Genomic DNA, 22,116 nt, shown 5'->3' with positions numbered 1-22,116 from the left:
TACAAAACGCAGGTTGCATCTCCTGAGACGAGTTTCCATATAGTCTTGTTTAGCTAGCACCATGTTGAGCTGATGTTGTAAGCGTTCAGTGTGAACTTGTAGCGGCGGTATCTCGTCCTCCACGTGGCTGATGCGAGCTTCTGTCTCCGTGACCCGGTCTCCTAATTTTTGGAAATCCTGGCGGATTAATGAGACATCGACTTTTACCTCCTCAATTTTGCTTGTCAATGTGCTTTTGCAGTCTGAAATAGCTTCCAGTACACGTGCAGTATCCTCCGCAGCCGGGTCTGTGTGAGAAGAGTAGCCGGCGCCATTTTCTTCCCCAGCCTCCTTGTCTGTGTGCCTGTATTTTGCCAGTTTAGCGGCTGAATCTGCTTTTTGCTTTGGCGGCGACATGGTCTCCGTGGGCAGGGGGTAGTAAGGAACCCAGAGCTGGGTGGAAAATGAGCAGTTTTAACCCCAGGATATATAGAATCGGATTATAGGCAAGCGGAGCTCCCGTTCTTCACTCCTTACACCATGCCGGTCCAGGCCACGCCCCTGCCTGCACTTCTTAGACTTTCAAGATCTCAAGGCCCCTGAAGACATCAAGGATTTGTACCTTCGTGTCCCCATTTTTCCAGTGCATCAGCGATTTCTACACATTGCTGTGGGTCCACTGTACTTCAATTTTGTGACCCTACTGTTTGACCTACATTTGGCATCTTGGGTGTCCCATCAAGATACTGGCCCTAGTGCTAGCCTTACTGTGCTCTTAGGATGTTCCAGTTGTGGGGTACCTAGATGACTCCATGTGGAGGGAACAGTTGGCAAAGATTTTGGCAGATGATGTAGCTCCGATTGTCCAGACCTTCAAGAGGTATGGATGAACCTTTTAGACATCATTGTGGAACCGCCTCATAATTTGGAATATTTGAGTCTATTCCTAACTTGGCTAACTTTCTGTCTCCAGTCCTTGTATAGCCCAATGTCTGGCACGAAGACCAAGTTCTCTTGCTTGGTGGCTCAGAAATCCGACTGAGGAGGTATGTTCTTTCAGTCTTCAGGAAGATCCCTACAATGGAAGCCAGCTCAAATAAAAATAAAGTGTCACCCCCCCCTCTGCCCAAAATTGCAGGGTATATAAAGTGCTAAACTGCAAATAAATGAGGCTGGCCACTGTGTTATACCCTCTGGTATAAAACCACCTATCTGTGCAGTAAACCAGAATGATAAAGAATAGAAACTCTCCACTCTCTATGTGATAAAACTGACCCTCTGTATCAAGGCCAGAAGCAAAAAACATACATGAAATGAAAAAAAATATATATGTAAAACCACCAACTAATGTGTTACACCCTCTGGGGTGTATAGACCAAACCTATTCTGTGTAGTAAACTAGGATTATAAAAAGTGAGAGTTTTCTATTTTCCAGGTGATCAATGTGGTTACCCTCTGTATCAAAACCCAGAAGCAAGAAAACAGATATATAAAAAAATGTGAATATAAATTGAGTTGGTATGAATTTAAATGTGCTTCTTGTGTTTCACCACAGTAACATCCCAAAAACAAAATACTGTACTTCAACCAATAATTCAATGGCAATAATGCAATACTTCAACCAATAATACAGTGGCAATCAGTTCATTCAATGAATAAAGTGACTTGTGCTCAGAATGCAGTGTCCATTGCTTCATCAAATATTGGTGCCGATTATCTTTTCAAGTGACCGCAGTGCCAGGTGATATTATCCGTATTGGTAATGTGATTGCACTCACCGGATGACATTACCCCCCCAGGGGTATTATGCCTTCACAGTATGAGCCAGCTCTTTGGGATCCTGCTGGGTAATCTTTAGAACCGTTTTTGCTGGCTTTAGCTTGTTTACTGACTATGCTTCTGTGAGGCCCCAAAGTATGATGGTACTGCTCAATTTCAATATCAACAATAGTCTGCCTACCCCGCAGAGATGACCGCAATGGCGGTCTCACCACGCTCAGGGTATTCAGTCTCCCAAAAACTTATGTGGATGTCCCGATCTGCTGGATCCTTATCACTCAAAAACCTGAATTGCATCTGGTATCAGCCTTTTTGCAGTCCCTGAGCAGTAGTGCTTAGACAGGGAGAAGGAGAATCCAGGGACTATTGTTGATATTGAAATTGAGCAGTACCATCATCCTTTGGGGCCTCACAGAAGCATAGTCAGTAAACAAGCCAAAGCCAGCAAAAACGGTTCTAAAGATTGCCCAGCAGGATCCCAGAGAGCTGCACAGTGGCTCATACTGTGAAGGCATAATACCCCTGGGGGGGTAATGTCATCCGGTGAGTGCAATCACATTACCAATACGGATAATATCACCTGGCACTGCTGTCACTTGAAAAGATAATCGGCACCAATATTTGATGAAGCAATGGACACTGTGTTCTGAGCACAAGTCGCTTTATTTACTGAATGGAATGATTGCCATTGGTCACTGTTTTCTGAGCACAAGTCACTTTATTCATTGAATGGACTGATTGCCACTGTATTATTGGTTGAAGTATTGCATTATTGCCATTGAATTATTGATTGAAGTACAGTATTTTGTTTTTGCTTTTGGGATATTACTGTGGTGAAACACAAGAAGCACATTTAATATTATACCAACTCGATTTATATTCACATTTTTTTTTTATATGTTTTCTTGCTTCTGGGTTTTGATACAGAGGGTAACCACATTGATCACCTGGAAAATGGAGAACTCTCACTTTTTATAATCCTAGTTTACTGCACAGAATAGGTTTGGTCTATACACCCCAGAGGGTGTAACACATTAGTTGGTGGTTTTACATATATAATTTTTTTCATTTTATGTATGTGTTTTGCTTCTGGTCTTGATACAGAGGGTCAATTTTATCACATAGAGAATGGAGAGTTTCTATTTTTTATCATTTTAGTTTACTGCACAGATAGGTGGTTTTATACCAGAGGGTATAACACGGTGGCCAGCCTCATTTATTTGCAGTTTAGCACTTTATATACCCTGCAATTTTGGGCAGGGGGGTGACACTTTTTTTATTTTTATTTGAGTAGGACAAGTTATGGTCTTCATACCACATGGAGTATAACACATTATTGACATAGTGCACCAGGGGATGTAGCACTAAAGGCTGTATTGCACCAAATGGTATATGGCAGATCGTTATATCTATTCAAAGTTTTGCATATATATAAATTAGGCCATTATCCTTCTATTCCCACCTTTGAGGTACACCACCAGGTCCTAATCCTCAGTATTTTCTTATACATCTTTGACTAGACCATAGGAGAAACAGTGCCACGCCTACACCTTTTTCCAACATATTTCTTGCTCCACTTATGGCAGTTATTTGTAGAGGCAGCAGATTTCTCTTTTGGAACACTAAGGCATTAATTTGCCTATTCTATTTTATATCCTATTCTATCTCATTGTCAATTGTGTTTGTGGATTCCGTAGCGCAGTACCACCTAACGTTTTCCAATTGAAGGCAGCATGCCAGGCTGGAAAGGAGTCCTTTGCATCCCGGTAACTCTGGAGACTTAAAGTGGATCTGCAGTCATTTTTTAAACTTTCAATCTATTAAATCTTCTGCTCTTGTTGTATTAAGTTTGGATGGTAAAACATTTTTTTTTCTGCCAGTAAATGCCTTATACAGCTCACTTCCTCTTTCTTGTCTGGACATTAGCCTCGGCTTGACATCATGCACGGCGCTTTCACGCTCATGAGAGTTTGCTAGGAAGAGTGCGGATGAGTCATAAGAGGGCCAATGAGAGCTGTAGAGCTGGAGGTGTGTGTCTGTGTAAATCTAGGAAGTGAACAGGCAGCAGCTTCAGCTGCCCACAGTTAAAATGGATGCAGCCAGACTCGGTGGTGGGAGATTTCTGCAGCATATTTGGCAAGTACAGAATCACAGTATATATAAAATGATAATATGCAAAGTGGTAGGAGGGAAGCTTCAGAATGGCAAAGATGGTTTTTATTTAAAATTCTGTGAGCAGACTGCAGTTCCTCTTTAAATGTCAGAGGGATCTTGTCCCCATAGCCACATTCTGTAACTTCAGGCTGTGTGTTGTGTTTTTTTTTTTTTTTTTTTGGCCAGGGCCATACCTTCTAGCTTGGAGGGTCGTTTGAACCAGTTTCACTCAAATAACTAATACCATGGCAGTGGTATATATCAGACCATGAGGGAGGAATCCAAGAGAGTCAAGGCTGGCTTATATTTGTAGCAGTCTCTGAAATGCGATCAGTTAAATGGCCGTTAAACTTTATTTTTATTTTCTTCAATCAAGTAATATAACGTTTTTAACTTTTGGTCCTATCTGTAAAACAGCCATATATATACAGTCCGTTTGCTTCAAAAACCATAGGTATATGCATCAGGTGACCGTACAGTGTAACATTACTCAGGTTTTTGGAAGTGCCATGGAACTAAAAAATACAATATAAAACTTAGAAAGCAAGTTTAACAAAGGACCGTAATCAAAGGTTTTCTCTACAATATGCGGTAATACAACAAAGCTATCATCCCTTATGTCACATAAAAACCTGTATCCTAGTGCCTGTGCTTTTATACAAAAAAAGCAGATTTCTACCTGTTTTATCAGTGTCTTACAGCGATCACATGATTCCAGGCTCTCAGCTCTTGCTATCTGATATCTCAAGCAGGCAGGGCAGAGATTCCCCTGCTGACTTAAGGGAGGTGAGAAGCAGAAAGCCTGGAGTCATGTGATTGCTGGAAGATGCTTTTAAAAAGGGTAGAAATCGGCTGTTTTTCTATAAAGCATAGGCACTAGGACACAGCTTTTATGTGACAGAGGGGATGATACAGTGATCAATTAGTTTTGAAGCAGTGGTGAGAGGAGCACAGCGGCGCTAGTGAGAGCTGACAGGCAGGTAGGGGGGGGGGGGGGAAGACAGAGGGAGACAGAGGAGAGCTGCAGATAGCAGCGTATGATGGAGGCACATACTCTGGTGTCAGGGCTCAGCCACCCTGATATATTGTGGTCAGCATACAGAAGGGAGGGTAGAAACTGGCAGGATCAGCCAGGGATTTCACGCAATACATGGGACCAAAATACACAGAACAAGCACTGTGCTTTTATTAATGCTTTAAGGGAACAGGATCCATATTTTTTTTTTTTTTTTTTGGGGGGGGGTGGGGGGGTTAACAATCGCTTTTAAGTGCATCTTTTTGCTTAATCTGTATTAAGAAATGACAGATACAGTATATTTATCAAGCAACAAGTGATTGGTTCGACAATTGTTTGCTGCTAGATGCCCATCAAATCTTTTGTCCCCGTTTACTAATCCTGTATGATAACTGGATTTGCCCGTCCTATTGTTGGATGTAGACTTTCCTGCTGCTGATAGACAAACATCTAAATCAGGCCTCTTTAACATTACCAGTACTCATAATTCTAAAATGCTGCTTTTACTCCATATGCTTGACATCACATGCAGTGGCTGCTTGTCCAAGAAAATACAGCAAAGAAAGAGAATACTGTGCAGGCCGGTCTGAGCTCGTACGATGCAACAAGCTTTCTTTACAGTTGGTCTTTTCAGATGATGAATCCTTGATTTTTATCAGATTCAAAAAGGATATGATTACTGAACCATACATAGCATTCGCCCTGTAAACTTCTTTTTTTTTTTTTTTTTTTTTTGTAGATACAGTAAAGTGGGGGTTAGAACACGTTTCAAGCTTTTATTTCTGTCTGTGCTTCCATTAAGGAAATTCAACCACCTTTATTTGTCTTGTATACCATTATCACCGAGAGTGAAAGTTAAAGAAAATTTTACATTTTGGGTTGTCACTAGAAAAGGAGTGAAGGGATAATCTTCCAGTGTGGACACCATTTCTCATGACTCCCTCAATTTGGAGGAATTTCCCTCACTTTCTGTTTCAGGACAGAAAGTGAAGGGAAATCTTTGCAATGGAACAATCTTGGATTTTTTTTTCTCCTTTTTTGATGGGTTCTAACTCCCATACTCTATCCAAAATGCAAAAAAAAAGTTTGCTATTAGTTATGCTTTAAATCCCCAGCTATCATTTAAGAGAAGCCACCGTTCTAATAATTCATTCAGTGATGCATGCAATGTGCTTCATTTGCAGAACTCTCCTTATTACTGTTAGGGTATGGACAGTAAGGCAAGGGGATACCAGAATGGTGTGTGTGTGTGTGTGTGTGCATATATTTATATATAAAATATGTATGGATATGCTGCCCCCCTACTGTTACCTGCTAATATCAGTGTTATGTATAATTCTCTATAAACAAGGTGCTGCACTGTAACATTTAAAGTGTTAGTAACCGTAAAAAAAACAAAAAAACAAAAACAAATCGATTCTGTTCCCTTAAAGCATGTTATTCAGCACAGTGTTTGTGCTGTGTAATTTGGCCCCTTGTATCACCTGAAATACCTGGATGATCCTGCCTGTTCCCCAGTGTATGTGATTTTAATTTTATTTATTTTTTAATTCAAAAAGCCGCTGTGTACCTGCAAGGGTGGTCACGTGAGCGCCGAACGGTGTTATGGAATAAGGTACACAGTGGCTTTAAAAAAAAAAAAAAAAAAAAAATCACACACTGGGTTACATAGCATTATCTACCAGAGGGGATTGGAGAGACTTTTTACAAGTGGCTTTACAACCACTTTAAATCATATTAAAATCCTTATGTGAAGAAATCCATTCTGCAAAATTCATTTTTCAAATGAAAAGTCTTTAATTAGAAGGTCCCTGCCACACAGTAAGCATCTCTTTTGGTGGTGGTCTGCTTCAAGAGATGAAGGCTTTGGCTTATCACATTTTTATCTATCCCAGGGAATAAGCGGGACTTTTTTCCATTTGGTAAATTTAATTTTGCACATGGATGTTCACATAGACTTTTTAATATGGTTTAATTGTTAGAGCGCAGCACCTTGTTTATAGATAATTATACATAACACTGTGATATTGGCAGCTAACAGTAGAGGGCAGCATATCCATACATATTTTATATATAAATACTTTATATACACATGCACACGTGTAGATGGAGACACACACACACACACACACACACACACACACACACACACAAATTTGTGTGCATCCCCCTTTCGTACTTTCCATAACCTGACAGTAATAAGGTGAGTCCTGTGAATGAAATATTAGAGCATTGGCTTCTCTGTGTGGAAGGGACTTTTCACTTTTTGCACATGGATGTTTCCTCACATATGCACTTTAGTATGATTTAATGGTTACAGCGCAGCACTTTGTTTATAGATGTTATTTGCTGTAATATCTTAAGGCGTGCTTGCAGCCATTATGATGTATTCGTTCTTCACATGTAATACGCAAGTGTTTTTTTTTTCCTTTTTTTGTTTATGTATAATTATGTATTAGCACTTCTGTCTCTGGGGGTGCTGGCTATGCCAGGATACTATGCCAATAGTTAAAAGGAAACTAAAGCCCCACCTGTTGGCTGGATGGAAAACTGTTATGCGAAAGCTATTTTGTTTGTATATGGGTTTTTGCATTCCATCCAATATTTAGCCTATGCTATTGAGAGTAGTTGGAGGCATAAGAATTGTTACCCTTTGGAACAGGGCTCTTCAGACTACGCCCCTCCAGCTGTTGTGGAACTACACTTCCCATGAGGCATTGTAAAACTCTGACATTCAGACATGACTAGGCATGATGGGAATTTGTAGTTCCTAAACTGGAGGGCCTTAGTTTTGAAGACCCCTGCTTTGGAATAAACATGTGTATAGGTTACTGAAACACTTTCTATGGATTTGCTTTTTCTGTGTCATTTGTATTTGTCTTCATTTCATAAATGTCTTCCACAGGTACTGTTTGGAACTTGAAAGAAAGGATTCCTTCACATAGCCAGGCTGACACTGTAAATGCTATAATGAGGATACTGTCAGAAGTCCTCTCTCTGAATGCTGGGAAATTCATTGTGAAGATGAAGGGAGTTGAAAGTCTGCGTTTAAAGACAGCCGAGTCCGAGGCAGAAGAAGCTGCAGCAAGCCCTGAAGAAAGCGCCTTAGCTGAAGATGATGGAATTGCAGATGGTGTGATCAAAGGCTCGAGTCCTGCAGATTTCTCTGATTTGAATCCAGTAGGTTAAACAAATCACTTTTTTTTTTTTTTTTTTTTCCCTTTCAACTGCCATCATTACTTTCTAGATAAAATCCAGGTACATGACCTATTTAGACTAATTTTGGAAACTGGCCTTTCTCTCTGGAGTCCACATTTTAGAAGGTCTTTATGCAGCATTTCTTTTCATCTACTAGCCTAGCTTTGCAGGTTCTAATTTTAAAACTTCTCTAAATCTAATAGGCTTTGCATTGACAAAATACAGGTGTAATATCTGTTTGAAATCAAGTCAACATTGTGACTGCAGCTAAAATGGAAGATAGAAATGTATTAATGAGGGAAAAAGAGGATTATGTGAAAGGTAATGAACTTTTTTGCTAAATTGGAATACCAGGTACATTTTTTTTTATTTTTTAAGTTCTTAGTTTGTTTAAAAAGTTTGAATCTGTATCACAAGGCAGTTTCTTTCTGTTCATTTTAAGTAAATTACTTAGCTGAAATATGACATATGGGAGTTGTTTCAGTCTGACACTGCAGCACCACGTTACTGGCTTCCTGTTTTGCTTCTCCCTCTCTGTCTGAGCTCTGCTGCACTAATAATGGCATAAGGCAGATACCAAGCCAGTTTACCTTACACTGCTTGTGGTAAAAAAAGTACATTTAATGATGTATTTATCAGGGTGGATTTCATTTAAATCACTAGCAAAAAGGCTTGATTGAACCACTTCAACATCGCACATAGTCATATGACGTCCTTGACTTTGTGCGGGGCTATCTGAATGATGCCTGCAGCTACAGGCATCATTCAGATATCGTTCTTTCCAGCCTGCGATTCTGTGCACGATTAAGCACAATCGTAGCAGCAGTTCCGCTGCTTGATCGTTCTTATAGGCGACGGGAGGGGACCTCTACCCCCCCCCCCCTCCAGCCACCATCCAGTGCTTCTCTGGGCTCTCCCGTGCCATCTGGGGCCCGGAGAAAGAATCAGCCGGCGCCGGATGACGACTATAGAGATTTCCGGTGACCAGATGGTCACCAGTCATTTCTATGACCGTCTGAGGCCTGGGCACGACGTTATGACGTCACACCCGGGTTACCGGATGTAAACAAAGCTGCAATCGCGGCTGTCAGCATGAGATCGGTGTATTTTTTTTTTTTTTTTTTTTTCTTGATCTCATGCTTTCCAGCCTGGAGGAGAGATGTGGGGTCTTATTGACCCTGCATCTCTCTATAAAGAGGACCTGTCACAATAGATTCCTATTACAAGGGATGTTTACATTCCTTGTAATAGGAATAAAAGTGATCTAAAAAATAAAAAATGTAAAAAAAAAGTGTAAAAATGTTTTAAAAATTAAGTAAAATAAAAAAAAAAAATTTTTAAACGCCCTGTCCCCGGTAGCTTGCACTTAAAAGCGAACGCACACACAAGTCCCGCCCACAAATGTAAACGTCGTTCAAACCACACATGTGAGGCATCGCCGCGTGCGTTAGAGCATATGCAACAATTCTAGCACTAGACCTCCTCTTTAACTCTAAACTGCTAACCTGTAAATGTTTTCAAAGCGTCACCTATGGAGATTAAGTACCGAAGTTTGGCGCCATTCCATGAGTGTGCTCAGTTTTAACGCGTGACATGTTAGGTATCTATTTACTCGGCGTAACATCATCTTTCACATTATACAAAAAAATTGGGCTAATTTTACTGTTTTTTTATTATTTTAATCCGTGAAACCGTTTTTTTCCAAAAAAAAAAAAAGCGTTTGGAAAATTATTGCGCAAATACCGTGCAAGATAAAAAGTTGCAATGACCGCCATTTTATTCCCTAGGGTGTCTGCTAAAACCCCATATATAACGTTTGGGGGTTCTGAGTAATTTTCTAGCAAAAAAATGATGAATTTACATGTAGGAGAGAAGTGCCAGAATAGGCCCTGTATTGAAGTGGTTAAATCAACTCGATTTTTAAATAATAATTTTTAAAGAGCAACTGTCCTTTCTGTCCCGCAGCAGATCCTCTTCTGACCCGCTGTTGACTCACCGACCGTCCCATTCACTTTAATGGGACGGCTGGTGATGCAAGGTGAGGGACGTGGCGGCAGCAGGTGAGTGGATGTCCGCTAACAGGCACTGCCATGATGAATCTGAAATGACAGGTGCTCTTTAAATGTAAGGACTTATTCTTGCTGATAGTTAGAATCTTTAATATTTGCAAACAAAATTAAGGTTTCCTATTTAGAATAATAAGCTGTCAGGTTAGTAAAACAGCGATATCAGAACCGGTTCAATCATACAGTTTGTAGTGTACATAGATTTGCAAAACAATGGGATAAATGAATATTCCCGAACATTGGTTTATTTCATGGTTACTGTGAAATTGTGTGAATGCATCAATGCAGTGCATGTCATCTCGGCTTGCAGAGCTTAGATTCATTGAATAAGTTTACCAAAAATTTAAATATGCAGAATATACAGCCTCATGCTACATAACGAATCTCTATTTCATGCTGAAATAACTAAATTATTAATGTATCTTAAATAGAAAACTATCTTTGGATAGATTTTTACGCCAAAAGCATGTAATTAAAAAAATAAAAATCGATTTTAAATCAAAATTATTATTTTTTTTTAAATCATTGATTTTATATCCACCCTGGTATTAATGAATACAGAATGGCATTAATTTGTGTATTTTAAATCTAACTGGAGTTGAAATTTAAAGCTGAACTCTGGTGGGCCCTCGGCATCCTCATTTACAGTGAAGGACTGATGGCCCTTCGTGATCTCACAGCTGTGGCCACCAGCCAGAGCTCTGATGAGAAAAGACTAATGCCCAGTACACACGGTCGGATTTTCCGATGGAAAATGTCCGATCGGAGCGTGTTGTCGTAAATTCCGACCCCGTGTGGGCTCCATCGGACATTTTCCATCGGATTTTCCGACACACAAAGTTGGAGAGCAGGAGATAAAATTTTCCGACAACAAAATCCGTTGTCGGAAATTCAGATCGTGTGTACACAAATCCGACGGACAAAGTGCCACGCGTGCTCAGAATAAATAAAGAGATGAAAGCTATTGGCCACTGCCCCGTTTATAGTCCCGACGTACGTGTTTTACGTCACCGCGTTTAGAACGATCGGATTTTCCGACAACTTTGTGTGACCGTGTGTATGCAAGACAAGTTTGAGCCAACATCCGTCAGAAAAAATCCTAGGATTTTGTTGTCGGAATGTCCGAACAAAGTCCGACCGTGTGTACGCCCTATAAGAGGAAATGGTGAAACGAGAAGAGCCTACCAGAGTGAGAGTAGGTAAATGTGCTTTAATTTTTTTTTCTGGTACCTTAAGCAGAAATGAGAATTTAACATTTGCAGTGAGGGATGAGCCCCACTGCAGGGGGAATTTTTCTTTCTTTTTTTTTTTTTTTTTTTGGGGGGGGGGGTCATTTTATTGGGGGGTTCAGCTTTAAGAGGTAGACAAAAATGTCTTGCAATGAGAAAAAAAAAAAACTACCAAAGCTGCAGTGTGGAAGTGTAACATTTAAGGCTTGGTTCTGTGTGGATGTCAATGTAAAGTTGATGACACCCCCAGATTGGTTCGCAGATTGCAGTGCGTACTGTGAAATGGTTCAAGAATTGATCGCATGGGTGAGAACACCGATGCGATCCGATTCCAGTGCGGACCAAAAGGGTCCTGAACCATTTCGGTCCAAATGCGATGCAAATTCATCTATACAAACTAGCTGAATTTGCATCCTCCAGACATTGCATGTAATCTGAACAGCAGTGTGTTGCGAATCACATGCAATGTCTGTGTTCGCACTAGTGTGAACCCAGCCTATATCTTAGGAAAGTCCTTAAATTGGCTTTCTGCACAATTGTAGTACTAGTGTAGTAAATGGAATCAGTAAAGGCACACAAAGCCATGATCATTGGATGGGGAAAATATACTCCACTGCACTGTCGCCATCACACCAATAATGTCCATTTTGTGTTACTTTTTCTCTAGGCGTCAAATGAAGAGCTGAAGCAAGCATCCTGCTTATTGGTGGCTCAGAAATCTGCGCTGGAAATGATTGTTAACATGTGCTGCAGTAATGGTTTGTATTTTTCTAAACAATACATTTTTCAGTTTTTCAAATGATTGGTTTGTACTGCACTAATATTGGCTGCAACACGTTACTAATTAAGGCACGGTTGCTTTGGTCTTATACACAAACCCATCAGATAGCAGGGAGGGAAACCATTTCATAATGATCGCTTGATATCTAAAATTCACTTTTACTTTCTTCCGTGTACAAATCTAAATGACAACACACTTATTTGACCCTACCGACCTTTACCAGGTTGTGGTCCCGTGGCACGCAGCTTTTACTTTTATGTATAAATCCTCTGTTTCCTGCTATGCCCAGGAGAAAAATTTATAAATTGCTATCCTGATGGTATAAGGACCCTGTCACCATGTCTTTCCCTCAGCCCCAGGGAGTTGCTGGCGTTGCCACACTGGATGAGGTACGTATATGCATATCTGGTGGGAGTGCCCTCAGATAAAGACATTCTGGAACACCATTTTTCAAATTTTTATAATGGTATCTATTCCTGGGTTAAACCTTCTACTTTATGGTATATCTGAATACATTTTTCTGCCTCCAACTGATTAAATAACTGGCACTTTTAATGGACATCTGGATGTTCGGGTCCCCTTTTTAGTTCTCTCCTCTGCAGACGAGCTCATGACACCTTCTAATAAATCTATGGGGCACTGATGAGCTTTTGGGCAACCCTGGTTGGGTTTGCCCTGATTTCCATTCTTTTTTGTCTTTGCATGCATTAACTACCCATAGTTCAGGTTTCACAAGCCTTGGATTCAGATATGATGGACCGATCCCACAGCCCACTCCCCACTCTTTTTTTTTTTTTTTTTTTTTTTTTTTTCCTCTCTCTCTTCTTTCCCTGTTCTCCCCAAATCACTCAGTTAACCATTGTACCTCTTGGACTTCTGATAAACCCATATGGGTCCATTGCTGTTTATAGCTTGTTACCTCAATCTCCCGCCTGTGGTGTACAGCTGGCGATTTATGTATAGCATGTTTTTTTTGTCTTTTTTCTGTTTTTTATTCACATGCTTTATATTGCTTGCGTATATGCCTGAATGTATGTGATTTGCTGGAGTTATCATCTGTTACTCTTGATTCTTATACCTTTTTTACTGTACTTCTGGTAAACCTTAATAAAAACATATTCAACCAAAAATGAATTCACTTTTACCACTGATCCACTTTTTTGGGGCTTATTTACACTATGAGCAGTTTGAACAAATTTTAAATGCAATGGGAACGCATATGCAAAAAACAGGAATGCATTTCAATAAGCCTACTTTACACCATTGCAGTACTTTCATGTGCGTTTAAAAAAAAAAAAAAGAAAAAAAAAAAAGCATGCTGCATTTTCTTACACTGGGATGCACTTGAACAGGGTGCACATATAAATTGCCCAAACATACCGCAAATGTATGTGCACGCACATGCAAAATCACACACTGAATGCAGGGATTGTGGTGTAAATGAACCCCTAAAGAGGATCTTCACCCCAAGCTTGTTTTGTGTGTTTGTTTGTTTTTTTTATCCCCTCCTCTTACTGGGTTATTCTCAAAACACACATGTTCAGTGACTACAGCAATGTCTTGTTGTGTTCTGACACCGTGTACTGGGTTCCATGCCACTTTTTTCTGTACTTGAGTCATCAGGGGCTGGCTGTCTGTTGGGTTCTTTCAGCAAGCACATGCGCTTTAGATTACCCCAATGCCTTCTGTAACATCCCTATCGCAGTAGTCTGAGGGCGACTGGGCTGTCAATTTCCTCGAGGGTAGTATCCCGGAAGTGTTGGCAGTGGTCCAAAAAAGAAAAGTGCTAGGAAAAAAAAATAACATGCTTGTGTGAGAGGAGGGGAGGTAGGAGTTCAATGATGCAAAGTGGGTGGGTAGGATCTGCTTTAACTTCAGTTTAAGAAATGTTGGGAGTTTTTATATTTTACTGAGAATCCTCTTTGCAAGTGTTTTGTTTTTTTGTCAAGTAGTTGTGATTGGGACTTACTACGCGTGTTGTTTGGAGCCACATTATTCATGGACTGTAGCACAATCCTGTTTTGGGATATAGCTGTAATTTTTATGCTTTTTTGCCCATTATTGCAGTAAATCAATTAAATAACTTTTTTTTTTTTTTTTTTTAATCCCCAGAACCTTCTGATGACGAGTGGGAAGAGCTCTCCAGCAGCGATGAGAGTGAATTTAGTTTGGAGAAATCTGTGGCTGATGGAGGCCAGCTTCTTACTCCACTGTGCTTGTCTGCTGAAGTTCACTCAGCTCTCCTTGATCATGTTATCCCAAAAAAGGTACAGGGAAAAATGGCATACCTTTCATCTGTGGTTATGTAATGTGGTATCCTGTGGGTCAAAAAAAAATTCAGATAATAAATGTTTCTCAAGTCATCTTCGAGGAGGGCACCCTGAGAGATGACTGGTCCTCCTGTCAGGAAACACAATCAAGATAGAGGTTAAAAACCCCGCCCCTCCCTGTGCTCCTCAGTTTTTGATTGTGTTTCCCCACAGCGAAACAGTTTTTTTTTGTTTTTTTTGTTTTTTTGCTAATAGACCTAAGGCCGTGGGATGGAAGTCTCCCCCTGGGTGCTAGACCGCAGGCTTGAGAAGCCTCTGGGTCTGGTAGGGCTTGCCCTTCCTGGGGGGTTCTTTTCCCTATTTCTCAGGGGGGCGGTGAAGAGCCCCTCGTGAGAACTGGAGGATCCTGGGCACTGGGAGTCTCCAGAACTCCAAGGACTCCATGTTTCCTGCTTCCCCTCTCCTTACCTGACGGAGTCAGGAGGTTGATCTTGCCATCCAGTCTGCCTCTTAGCCGGGGTTCTCCCCCCCCCCACCCCCGTGGGTATGGTGAGCGGTCTCGTGTGCAGGGATCTGCTGGCTCTCCTCTCCACTCTAGTCGCTGGCGGCGTGTGCTTGTCCGTCTGTGCCATTTTGTGGTGGTTCGTTCCGCTTGAAAGTGATGTCACGGCGCGCCTGTCGCTAGAGCGGTTCCGGCCCTGCAGGCCCTCGGCATGATGGCAGCGTTCGTAATGGCGTGAGGAGGGAGCCTGCTGCTCAGGGACTACAGGTACCAGCTTTTAAAAGGATGTAGATTCCTGTCAGTGGGGGCAGCATTGTTGGGCAAGGAGCAGGCGTCTACTACTCGCTTGTTTTAAAATGGAGCAAGAAGAGTCTACTTCAGCAGCCATTTTGGAGGCCACTGGGGGTGAGTCTACCAGGCTGGAGGGTGTAAGGGAGGGGGTGGTTCCCCTAGCCTTACCCTCACAAGGGGTCTTTGGTAAATTCATTTTTACTGGCTAAAACGGGCTTCTTTTCTTCCAGAGACAGAGACCCAGAGTGTTACCAGTAGACCTAAGTCCAAAAATCCTTCCCGATCCAAGAGATGTGGGTACTGCAATGACAAATTGACAGCAGAACACACGAAGCCTTTTACAAGTGCATACACAAGTTGTCTGGGAAGGAGACTTCAGAAGTTGAGATTTTCTCTCAGTTCAATCTGAAATGCTGTCCACCCTTAAAGCTTTTCAGGCTAGCCTTAATACTAGGCAGGATAGCAGAGAGGGCTCATCCTCCCAGGAAAGTGCTTCTACAATTAGTAGACGGGTAAGCACTGTACCACAGAGACCGCCATCTTCTCAGGGCTCTGAGGAGGAGGCGGAGAAAGTGGAAGACCCCGGTCATAGTCTCCTTGAGGAAGGGGAAGACGTAGAGGATAGCCAGGAGGAAGAGGGAAACTCCAGATCAGGCAGACATATTTTCTCTACAGATGATATGGAGGGCCTCCTAGGGGCAATTTATGCTTCAGAGGAAATCCAGGAGCCAGAGGCACAGATTTCTGCACAGGATAAGATGTATCGGGGTTTGTCTAAGGCTTAGTCCAGGGTGCTGCCTATCCACCAGTCTCTCAAAAACATTATTTTTCCGTGGATCTGGAGAGGGTCTGGTCCAACCCTGCACCAAACAGGAGGGACCAGAAAAGAAACTTCTAAAGTTTAAGACCTGGAAGCGCAGGTACCCTTTCAAGGAGGAGGAGGAGAAGTTTTTTTAAATTACCCAAACTTGACGCATCTTTGGCTCAAGTGTCTAAACAATCAGACCTGTCTTTTGAGGACGCAGGTAACATTCGGGACCAAATGGACCGCAGGTCCGAGACCCTTTTGCGCAGAGCCTGGGAGGCCAATACGGCGACATTTAGCCCAGCTTGAGCTTCAGCCTGTATAGCCAGAAATACGAATATGTGGCTTAATAAGTTGATGGATCATGTGGCATGTACTTCCAAGTCCAGAGATCTTTTGGACTCCCTGGAAGTAATTGGTAAGGCGGTAGCATTTCTTGCGGTCGCTGCAGTCAAGTCCGTACGTACTTTGGCAAAGACGGCAGCACTTCTTAATTCAGCCAGAAGAACCATATGGGTTAAGACTTGGGATGGAGACCACACGTCCAAGACGAGATTATGTGGCCTACCTTTTGAGGGGTCCCTCCTGTTTGGTGCAGGGTTGGACCAGACCCTCTCCAGATCCACGGAAAAAGGAAAGAAATTTCCTGTGAAACCTAAGAAGGGTAGAAAAATTTTTCGAGGCCCCCAGGTCAACAACCGGTTTAAGGACCGTAAGGAGGGCAAGAAATGGGGTGTTGGGAAAGGCAAACAAAAAGGAGGTCTCCTTTTCTCCGGCCCAAAAGCCGCAGACAAGGACTCCAAGTGACGCCAGCACCAAAGTAGGGGGGAGGCTTGCACAATTTGTCACACAGTGGGGGCAGGTAGCCCGGAGTCCTCTTGTCCTTCAATGGATAAGAGAGGGCTACAGACTAGAGTTTGTTTCCAGGCCTCCCCAGTCGTTTCTACTAATTTTCCTACCCAAAGAAAGGCCAAAGGCTATAGGTCTCATAGAGAGTGTGGGGCAGTTGGCAGACCAGAGGGTCATTCTCCCAGTACCGATGGATCAACGAAGATGGGGTTTTTATTCCCACGTCTTCGTAGTTCCAAAACCATCGGGAAAATTCCGGTTAATTTTGAATCTAAAGAGATTAAACACTTTCCTGCGATACAAGAAGTTTTGCATGGAATCGGTGTACACGGTCAGAAAGCATTTGTTGAGGGAGGTTTTCATGGCCACCATAGACCTGAAGGATGCATATCTGCATATTCCCATTCTGCCGGAACACCAGACATTCCTTCGTTTTGCTATTCGCACAGATCAGGGTACCCAGCACTGGCAATTTCAGGCCCTACCCTTCGGGCTGGGGGCCAGCCCAAGAGTTTTTACAAAGATCCTTGCAGAGGTCGTCTCCTACCTGCACCTTCAGGGGATCTCTCTGATCCCTTATCTAGACGACCTGTTGGTCTACAACCTTTACAAGGGAGTCCCTTCTCCTGGATCTGGACAAGGTGATATCCACCTTGGAGTCCCTGGGATGGTTGATCAGTCGCGAGAAGTCCTCCCTGACTCCTTCTCAGACCAAGCTCTACCTGGGCCTGTGGGTGGACTCGGGGCAAAAGCTGATCCTCCCACAGGAAAGAATAGAAGCACTGGTCTCTTCAGTGTCTTCAATCCTGTGTCAGGGGGTAGTGCCCCGAAGATTGATCATGAGGATTCTAGGGCTCATGACTTCATGTATTCCGGCAGTACCTTGGGCCCAGCTCCACTCCAGACCCCTGCAGAGCTTCCTGCTATCCTCATGGGATGGAAAGAAGGAATCATTGGACATTCTGGTTTCCGTCCCTCAAGAGGTAAGGAAGTCTTTGCTTTGGTGGCTCAACCCTCAAAGGTTGGGGGCAGGTCATCTTTGGTCCCAGTTCCAGCCTGTCAGGTTAACAACCGATGCGAGCTCGTGGGGATGGGGGGCCCATCTAGAGGAGCTCCAGGCTCAGGGTGTGTGGGACAGACTACAGAGAACTGCTTTGTCCAATTTCAGGGAATTGCTAGCAGTCAGGGAGGCTCTAAAAGCGTTCGAGAGCAGAGTCAGGGGGAGAGAGGTTCAGATCCTCTGACAATTCTACGACAGGCTTTCCTGAATCGTCAGGGGGGTACACGGTCGCTCTCACTGATGAGTTTGGTGCAGGAGATTCTGGAATGGGCAGAACAAAGAATACCCTCGATCTCTGCGGTGCACATAAGGGGGGTTTTCAACATAAAAGCAGATTTCCTCAGTCAACAGACAGTCCAACAGGGGGAATGGGAATTGAATCCCGAAGTGTTCTCCCTGGTCTGTCACCAGCTCGGCACGCCAGAGATAGACCTCTTTGCCCGCAGGGCAAACAGGAGAGTCAAAAGATTTTTTTCCCTCTCCAGAGAACAAGGGTCCGAGGGGGTGGACGCATTAGCTCAGGAATGGGGTTTCAGTCTAGTCAATGCCTTTCCTCCCTTAGCCCTGATTCCGAGAGTCCTTCAAAGACTGAGTTGGGCCAGGGGCAATCTGATCTTGATTGCCCCCTGGTGGCCCAAGAGGACCTGGTTTCCCACGTTGTGGAACTGGGCGGTATCCCCTCCGTTTCAGCTTCCAGAACGTCAGGATCTTCTGCTTCAAGGCCCTCTTTGCCATCTGAATCCCGGTTTCTTCAGGTTAACGGCCTGGCTTTTGAGAGGGAGAGCCTGCGCTAAAAGGGGTGCTCTGAGAGAGTGATTGACACCCTGTTGTTGAGGGTCTGGGGGGTCTTCTCCCATTGGTGTGAAGCGAGAGGGGCCCCTCAGAAAGATATTCCAGTAACCTTAGACTTCCTGCAGGAGGGAGTAGAACGAGGTTTGGCAACCAAGACTCTTAGGGTTCAGGTGGCAGCTTTGTCTAGCTTTCTGGATATTAAATTGGCTCTAGATCCTTTGGTAAAGAGATTTTTGACGGCTAGAGAGAGACTTTCCCCAGTGCAAATGAAGGAATTTCCACCGTGGGATTTATCTTTAGTCTTGGAAGCCCTGACCAGGGCACCTTTTGAGCCGTTGGCTCAATCTTCAGTTAGATTGCTTTCTTTTAAGACTGCCTTCCTTCTGGCTGTTACCACAGCCAGAAGGGTGGGCGATTTGCATGCTCTTTCTATGAAGGAGCCTTTTTTTCACCTATTAGAGGAGAGAGTCATTCTCAGGCAGGACCCTTTGTACCTTCCTAAGGTGGCTTCGCGCTTCCATAGGTCGCAGGAGATTATCTTACCATCCTTCTGTCTCAATCCACAGAACGAGAAGGAAGGGGCTTTTCATACTTTAGATGTCAGGAGATGTCTGTTGCTTTATCTAGAGAGAGTAAGAGTTCAGAAAGTCACAGCATCTGTTGGTCAGTTTTTGTGGCACTCGAAGAGGAGAGCAGGCCTCTAGGACGACTATTGCTAGATGGATCAGACAGGCTATTTCCATAGCTTACGAGCAAACAGATCATACAGTCCCAGCTAATCTTAAAGCTCACTCTACACGGTCTCTGGTGACCTCTTGGGCAGAAAGGGCCGGAGCATTGGTAGATCAAATTTGTAAAGCCGCAACTTGGTCAAGTCAGAACACATTCCTGAAACATTACAGAGTGGAACTTCTGTCACCCCAGGACCTGGCCTTCGGCAGAAAGGTCCTGCAGGCTGTTGTCCCTCCCTAAGGTAGGCCTGAGCTACTTGTTCTTCTCTCAGGGTGCCGTCCTGGAAGACGACTTGAGAAAATGACCAGTTACACTTACCGGTAACTGTGTTTCTGGGAAGTCTTCCAGGACGGCAGGCCTACTTCCCACCCTGTTTGTATTATTATATAGTTATACATTGGAGGTGTTTTTGTTTTCACTTTCGTGCACTGGTGTGGGTCAATACTTTTTCACAACTGAGGAGCACAGGGAGGGGCGGGGTTTTTAACCTCTATCTTGATTGTGTTTCCTGTCAGGAGGACCAGTCATCTCTCAGGGTGCCGTCCTGGAAGACTTCCCAGAAACAACGTTACCGGTAAGTGTAACTGGTCATTTTTCTAAACAATGGTATCACCATTTATTTAGGGCACTGAAATTAATTTAGTGGAACTGCACCCAGGCTACAAATTATACAGTTAAAGTGTAAATTCACATTTTCACAAAAAATGGAAAAAAAAAAACACTACACCCTTCCCCTACCATCCAGTGAATGCTGCGCTTACCTCTGTAAGTGATTTAGCTGTCGCTGAAATAGTGAAAATACATGCGCTATGGTTCTATGTGCTACACTATCTGTGAAATATTAAATATCCCAATACATTGTGAATTCTAAAATATATCTTGTGTACCAAGAAGCTGCTGCTATCGTGTAAGCTCAAAGACCCCATAGAATGACAATAGGCAATATTAAACTTAGTGCTGCTCCTGTGTTGAACTAATATTAAATAAACTAATATATAGTGCACATGCAATCAATAAGTCCATTGTTGTGCAATCATAATTGAGAGTCCATCCATGCAGAAAAAGTGCCAAACATAGTTGATTCCTTCCTGTGAAGATTTCAGTGCCACTCTGTGCTCCCCTTCTGAGTCTCCACTCACCAGCAATATGATTCAAAACCGCATGGTCTTTATCCTGCACAAATGGATGGGTCTCTTTCCTTCCTTCTCCGATTTACAAGGTTCCCATTATTGTAGTTTAAAATATACCATTGAAGAGAGTGAAGTAATACTGCTTGGTTTACTGCTTGGAAACGTTTAAAACCAAATGCACTTACAGCAATGAAAAATCATATGGACATGTAAATGTTTGGGCTGATTAGCTGTTAATGCCTACGCAGTGATCTAGGGATTTGAAAGACCTATTCCTGCCCTTCCTTCTTTCCTTGTAGGACAGGTCTGTCACAGTGGGGGACCACAGGGATGCAGGCTGGTGCTCTTTGGTAACATGTTACATCCTGGATATGGGTGTAACATGTTAACTTGTCTGTCAAGCGACAAGTTTGCACTAATTGCACAAAATTTAAAAAGTCCTTTTAAGAAAAGTGTGTTTTAGAGTACCATTAGATTAGAAATGAGGAATGGGAACTAAAGTTTTCTAGAATACTATATTGTAGTCTTAGAAGAAAGGGAGGGGGTGGTTACAAAGTTGGAGCTTCACTTTTATATTTGCTGCAGTTTTTTGATTTTCTTTCTTTTTCTTTAGGTATTCGAAAAGACTTGGTTCCCTGATGGCAATGCACTGCAGATTTGTAAACAGAATGCAACATGGAAGCCATTAATTACAAAGTATTTTCTTTTTTGTCATTGTTTATTGCTTGTTTCTGGTTTTGTCTAAGATTGATAGCACCAGTTGTAATCACTCTTAGTCTAACAGTGTTATTTTGTTACTGTGTTGCAGGATTTACAGTGTGCAGTGCAGGGCACTGACGTGCTTACATAACATTTTGTCAGTGATGGACATAGAGAACCTGGGTGGAGCCCCTGCATTACAGGAACTTTCTAAACACTTGTCACAATTAGTCTTCACACAGTTAGGTAGGTACCTTGAATCGGAGTGTAAAGCGCCTGCGTTTTTGTCCCTGCCCATAACCACAATAATCTAATTTACAACAGTATTTTCCAACCAGGGTGCCAAGTTACCCTGGTGTGCCTTCAGGATTCTTCAGGGTTGCCTAAAAAATGCCCAGAAATTGTATACAACCCACCGAGTGGATCAAGCCTGCCTTTTAGTTACACAAAGCCACAGGTTTTCATCGTGCACCAATACAACCTTCCAGCCACCTGTGTCATAACAACCAATGACCTCACTGGTTGATAAGGAGGGTGTTGAATGCCTGTGTAGCATCCTTGTTTGATCCTCCTTTGCCTCCATCTGTCAGCACTGGGGGTCACCTTAGCTGAGCAAGGGAGAGAAACTGGAATACTAGTCAGTACCAGTATGCAAAAGTTTACTTGCTTTGGAAGAAGAAATCGCCTCTAATGTTGGGTGTCCAACCATGTGTGGATGTTGCTGCATTAAGTAAAAACACTAGTTAAATTTTTTTAAATTTTAGAATGCGGTGCCTCAGCGTTAT

At 42.7% G+C, this 22,116-nt stretch overlaps 1 protein-coding gene across 1 annotated transcript in view; it reads left to right on the top strand.

The window, feature by feature from the left end:
• HEATR3 (HEAT repeat containing 3) overlaps positions 1-22,116 on the top strand; it is a 121,468-nt gene that overhangs the window by 51,933 nt on the left and 47,419 nt on the right. The window contains exons 7-11 of the mRNA XM_073604998.1: positions 7,833-8,107; positions 12,088-12,178; positions 14,314-14,468; positions 21,246-21,328; positions 21,441-21,577. Coding sequence (XP_073461099.1) covers positions 7,833-8,107; positions 12,088-12,178; positions 14,314-14,468; positions 21,246-21,328; positions 21,441-21,577 — 741 coding nt within the window. The remainder of the gene's footprint in view (positions 1-7,832; positions 8,108-12,087; positions 12,179-14,313; positions 14,469-21,245; positions 21,329-21,440; positions 21,578-22,116) is intronic.

This window comes from Aquarana catesbeiana, linkage group LG11 (assembly GCF_042186555.1).
Source record: "Aquarana catesbeiana isolate 2022-GZ linkage group LG11, ASM4218655v1, whole genome shotgun sequence".
Taxonomy (NCBI): Eukaryota; Metazoa; Chordata; class Amphibia; order Anura; family Ranidae; genus Aquarana; species Aquarana catesbeiana.
This window is presented reverse-complemented; position numbering and strand designations above follow the sequence as displayed.